At 50.8% G+C, this 6000-nt stretch overlaps 1 protein-coding gene across 2 annotated transcripts in view; it reads left to right on the top strand.

Annotated features, from left to right (window-relative positions):
* The first annotated feature begins 1863 nt into the window (after positions 1 to 1863).
* Lrp4 (LDL receptor related protein 4) overlaps positions 1864 to 6000 on the top strand; it is a 50707-nt gene continuing 46570 nt past the window's right edge. For both annotated transcript variants that reach the window (XM_036183429.1, XM_036183430.1), the window contains exon 1: positions 1864 to 2115. In XM_036183429.1, coding sequence (XP_036039322.1) covers positions 2064 to 2115 — 52 coding nt within the window. In that variant the 5' untranslated portion in view covers positions 1864 to 2063. The remainder of the gene's footprint in view (positions 2116 to 6000) is intronic.

Here is a 6000-nt window from a genome sequence, read left to right as displayed (position 1 = left end):
TCCCAGAAAACAACACAAATCATTCCTCTGGAAAGCGACCTGTCCTTTCCACACAGAGTAGAAACTGTTTAGACATTCTTAATCCCCTGACATTGAAAGTATGGGGAACGTCTGTTCTGGATTCTTTGGGGACAAATGTATTCATTATACCACATGTCCCTAGTTGTCATTTGGAACAAAATATGGTCTCCGGAATCACAAGGTCTTTCTCATCAGGTTTAAAAAGTGAGTTTTCCTAAGCAGCGTGTGTTGAAATCCTGAGAACAACCAAGAACTGAATTAGGCAGCTAGTGGCAGGCTGAGGAATTGGCCCTCACTTTTCTCTCCTTTGACATCGGGCTGAAATGACAGATCGACGGTAAGTAAGCCCAACTGATCCACAAGCACTAAAACCACATAAACCTTATCTGATTCTACTGCCCCCTTCAGTCTCCAAGAAGAATTACACAGCCAAAAAAAATCTAGACATTGGTTACCATGGTGATGCTAAATTCAACCAAAATGAATCTAGGCAAAAAATTCCGGGGTGGGTGGTGTGAAACACAGCATAAAGTACAGACTAAGAAAGAGTTAATATCACATTTTTATGTTATTGTAGCTTTCACAAAGTATGCTTAATGTTAGCTTTGGTCAAAGATGGCAATTTAAAGTGAAAGCCTTGGAAAATGGAAAACAAGGATGAAATGTCAGCCTACCCATTTGGAGAAAATGCCTAATATCCACTTTGCACTGTACCAAATTACTTCCCTCTCAGCTAAAGTCAGGCTAAGATGATTGAAAACCAGACGATGTTGGCATATCAGCTTGAAGGGGAAAATGATACCGCAGGCCTAAGAAAGTGGGGGGTATAGGCATCAAGCAACAAAACAATCTGGGAACAGGAGAGGCAGCAAAGTTAACGAACGCCTACTAGTATACATGGAGGAGAGGGATAAGCCACAGAGATAACATCGGAAATAGTTTACAAATGTATGCAGCAATCCAAAGGTTTCATATTGCTGGAAGGCCCTACAAACGGAAGCTGAAGGAAGGCCGAGGTCTTGGGGGAGTGCAACTCCTAACGCGGATTTATTTCCTTACCCCCCCCCCCACCCCTTCCTGGCCAGGATCAGAAAGTCAAAGATGGTGAAGAGGCTAACAGCGCTGATTTACAGACAGTGAGGAGGAACTGAGTCTGTCTGGGCCAAATCTGGACGTCTGAACCGGGGCGACAGGACCCAGACAACCTTACCTCAGGAAATGAGTAAATGAAAAGGGGGGTCGCCGAATTATTTAGCCCTAGAACAACACTGCCTAGACCGGGGGAGGGGCCGGGTGCAAGAAGAGAAACTTCAGAATAGGAATTTTGACAGTGAGAACACTACTTTAGACCAAGCCCTGCAGGCCCCCTGATGTCCCTTGTTTGATGTCAATAAAGGCCGAGAGAATTATGCTCTCGCAAGCCTTGCATATTTCTGAGACATTACAATAAAGTCTGGAGTTTGGGCTGGTAGGGGGGCCGGGGTCACGCCCAGGCGACTTGGGTCAGCACGGGTGCTCCTCCCTGATGTAGAACTAGAATTAACCCGGGCCGAGAGTTGCCACTAGGATAATTTTCTTTTTAAGTTGGGGACATTTGAGTAGCAGTAATGGAGACAGATAAGGGGCTCTCTCCGGAAGGCTAGGAATGTTGGGGCGGCCTGAGTAGGAGCCAGGGCTAGTGAAGGAGGCACTGGCGGGTGGGGTCCTGGGACTGGGGGGCGAGGGCAGAGGGCGGGAAGGGGCCGGGCCAGAGTCGGGGGCGGGACCAGGCGCGGTGGTGGCGGCGGGGGCTGAAGCGCGGGGGGCGGGGCGGCCGGGCTCGGGACACCCCCTCCCGGTCCCCTGGCGGGGCGGCTTCGGCTCCGGCAGCACTGGAGGCGGCAGCAGCCGGGAGGGCGACTCGCAGGGCGCGCCAGCGGCGCGGGACCAGGGACGCTTTCCACCCCAGGGAGATCCTCGGCTGATTCTCTCTGCCCCGGCGTCCCGTAGGAGCCCGCGGGACCCCCGGGCCGGCAGGGAGCGCCGGCGGCGGCCGCAGCACCATGAGGCGATGGTGGGGCGCGCTGCTGCTTGGCGCCCTGCTCTGCGCACACGGTAAGCTGCGTCGCAGCGCCCGCGCCGACCGGGCCACCGGGAAAGTTTGTCCCTGAGTCTAGCCGCTGCAGGACTCGCCTCCCAGGAGCGGGATCGCGCAGGCTGGGGCCTGAGATCCCAACCTCGACCTCGCTTCAAGCAGTAACTCTGGCAGAGCGTGCGGAGGAAAGCAAGAGGAGCTCCCGCAGCTCTTCAAGCCCGAGAGGGGACAGTGGTGGAGGAACTCGTCCCCGCTGTGGTCTGGGCCGAGTGGCATACGATCCGAGACGCTCGCTCGGCTTCCATCGTTGCTCTTTAAAGAGCTAGGGGCTAGTTCATTTTCAGGTTAAGGCAGGGCTTCTGGGTCCCTGGTGCGTGCGAATGAATGTGTGCAAAGAAAGGCAGGCGGGGAGGACGGTCACTAAACCCATAAATTGTAAATAGTCTTTTCAGGATCTGTGGGATCCCGGGTGGATTGCAGAGAGGGGCCCAGCAGAATCTGAGTTACTTGAGCACCAGGGATTCATGGACTTGGGGAGCAATTCCTCGAACTCTACACCCGGTTATTTCCTAGGGTCTTTGGTCATATTTGCTTGCAACATCTCCCCTAAGTGGAGTTTTGGGTTCCCTCTCCTGGCTGCGGCCAATCAGCTTCCTGCCCCGGATCCTCCCCAAGGGAGGGGTAGGGAACAGCGATGGAAAAGAGGTTGGGGAGGAAATTTGGGAAGAAACTGTTGGAAGGATCCGGCAGATCCGTCCTGGCCGGGGTAGAGGGCAGGGGGGCGCGTTCTTTGGGAACTTCCAAAGGCAGCCTCCCGGCCCATGCGATGGGGCCTTGGCCTCGGGGGAGCTGGGCGGATGGCAGCGGCACTGCTGCTTCATCTGCTCCTTATTAATAACGTGTTCGGTGCCCGGACGCAACTGTTGTGTCTACTTAGGACTCCAGCGGAATCTGCCTCTCTGCAGCCGCTTGGGAGTATGGGTGCACCCTGTGATTTAGCAGCTGCCTCTGAGTTTGTGCCCAAAGATCAAAGATCGATCTTGGAACTCCAACCATATTCACCCGCCGGCTTTTCCACGTGGGGGAGATCCAGTTCTTCCAATTCTCCGGGCTGCTGGATGAGGGGGTGGGGTTCAGAAAGAGCGGTCTGCAGACCCTGGCGGTGCACGGGTTCTTTCTTTCCCTTGGAGGAGCTCGTGTGGAAAGTGCAGATTTCGGAACTTGCCTGGCAGGATGTGGAGCTGTCTGGGCACTTGTTTTAAAGATTGTTTTAGCTCCCGAATCCAAAACAGAGATCTGGTGTCTGTTATTTAAACTACGCGTGGATTTTCAATGCCTTTTTCCATGTGGTATCTAGCGCCGATGGAGTCCTTTCTCTCCGAGGAGTGGTAGCCTGGCTGACCCACGTTCCTCTTCGCGCCTCGCTCTCCTGCTCCCGGGCTCTCTCCTCGAAGGTTATTTGTAGCCTCTTCGGCGTGTTGGGACAGCAGCCTTACTGGGTAGGAATGTAACTGTTCTTCCCACCACATGGGCCCCTTAAAGGGACAGCTATGCTTTTGGGGGGTTTTCCCCCTTCGGGCTGCAGGGGAAGGGGATGGAACTTTCCTCTCGGCCCCCTGGAGGAAGTTTTGAAAAAGATCAAGGGAAATAGCTAGGCACTAGGAAAAGGGGGGTGGGGTAGGGGCTAAAACGGATACCAACAAAGCCAAAGAGGAGATTGTCGCCTTCTGCCCCAGGGAAGGGGGAGCTGGAAGGTTCCGGACTGAGACTGGCCAAGAGGAATTCACTGCTCCAGAACTGCTGTCAAAACTACATACATTACATCTGCATTGAGGATGGGGGTGAGAACAGGGCCAGAGAACCGTAGATTGATTAGTAATGCTTTACGGAAAAAGCATCAGAGAGTTCTTAGTTTGTTTAGGTTCAATTTTAGAGGAAAAGGTTTAATAGAAATTTCTAAATTGGGAGACTTCCTGTGCACACGGAGTAGGCAGAGGTAGGAAAATTTGCACTTTGCGGGGCCTAATACTGAACCGTCTTTGGAAACCCATAGAAGACAGATTTGCAGTGAGACAGAGTGGTGGCAGAGTCTGCAACTGCCACCCCACCACCACCCCCAAATCCCACTAGGATCCCTAGCATTAAGTCCAGGCCCGGAAGAGGTGCTTCTGAAAAGCTTTGCCCTGCATTGCTTACATAGACAACCTCAGCTAGAAGTGAATACAACACTAGACCAAGATGTTTGTTTATATTCTATTAGTCCTGGGGGGGGGTGGTTCCTAGAGCCTCGCTACCATTTGGTGTTGGCCTAGATCACAATCTATTCTTCAACATTTAAAAGGATGTGGCTGGAGAGATGGCTTCATGGTTAAGAGCACTGGATGCTCTTCCAGAGGACCTGGGGTTCATTCCCACCACCTACTTGGCAGCTCACAACTGTCTGTAACTTCAGTTCCAGGGAGTCTGATGACACCCTCTTCTGGCCTCTTCGAGTACTTCACACATGTGGTGCACAGACATATATGCAAGGCAACACCCTATGGACACACACACGTAAAAATAAAAAAATAATATCAATTTTTTAAAAGGAGGAAAGACTAGGCACGGTGGCTTATCTCTAATGCTAGCACTTGGGAGACTAAGGCAAGAGGATTGAAGCAAGGGTGAGGCCAGTCTGGGCCACACAGTTTGAGGTCTTCCCAAACTGTAGAGTAAGACCCTTTCCTCATAAGACAAAAAGCCTGTCTCGGTGTCCAGTATTTGGAGGTGGAAGCAAGAGGATTGGGAGTTCAAGGTCATCCTCAGCTACCTTAGGAGTTCAAGGCTAGCCTGGGCTTCATAAAACTCTGTCTCAAAACTAAAGCTAACAACAACAAATGCTCTTGTTTTAAAATTTTAAGATTTTGAGCCGGGCGGTGGTGGTGTACGCCTTTAATCCCAGCACTCGGGAGGCAGAGCCAAGCGGATCTCTGTGAGTTCGAGGCCAGCTTGGTCTCCAAAGCGAGTTCCAGGCAAGGCGCAAACTACACAGAGAACCCTGCCTCGAAAAACCTAAATAAATAAATAGATAAAAAGAATTTTAAGATTTTGAAAGGAAACTTGATGGCTAGTAAAAGCCATGGGTATTCTCATCCTATGAGTTACTGCTGCATTGTGTGTAAACCACCTTGGAAGTCTTTTCTGGGGAAGTAAACACTGACAGTTCTGCCCAGAAGTGCTAAGGTAGATTTTTTAAAAAAAGTTTCTGAAGATGAGTTCAAAATAATTGAGCTTGAGACTAGTCTTATTTTCATGTGGTTGTTGTCATGACTATGGTTGTCATGGTACTTGAGTGACCTTGTCCTTGGTCCCTTAGACTTGTGCAAGATGCTTGGCTTGTCGCTTATTCTGGATTTCCTCTTCTGTCCCCTGTTGGATATCAGATGACATCTTTGCAACTGGCACCTCGTATTAAGAATAACAGGTGCAAGGGAACTAAGTCAGGCCATGTCTGATGCAAAGCACGCTGGGCATGCTCATCCTCTGGGCCAGCAAAGAACACAGGAGGTCACAAAGGACAGGATGCTTTGTAATTCTTTGCATAAGCTTTCTACAGACTAACTGCTAGTCTTGGTCCCTAAGATGAAGGGTGATGGGATGTTGCTGCTTCTTAAATAGATAACCAGTAAGAGGGGTGGGGTGTTCTTGAATGAGAATAGAGTAATTTCAGAGACTAAAAAATGTATCTTGTCTCATTACTGGACATATCTCAAATCATAGGAAAGGTCCATGTCTTTGGTCAGCTGGGTCTGTTAGCCTGTTGCCAGCTGCCATCTCTACATCCTTTGGTATAGTGTAGCCAAATTTTGTCACAGATGCATGGATGGGAGTGGGGTGGGCATGTGAGTCCCGGGCTGTATCCTAGT

This window comes from Onychomys torridus, chromosome 4 (genome assembly GCF_903995425.1).
Source record: "Onychomys torridus chromosome 4, mOncTor1.1, whole genome shotgun sequence".
NCBI lineage: Eukaryota > Metazoa > Chordata > Mammalia > Rodentia > Cricetidae > Onychomys > Onychomys torridus.
The sequence above is the reverse complement of the archived record's forward strand: the minus strand, read 5'-3'. Positions and strand labels throughout refer to the sequence as shown.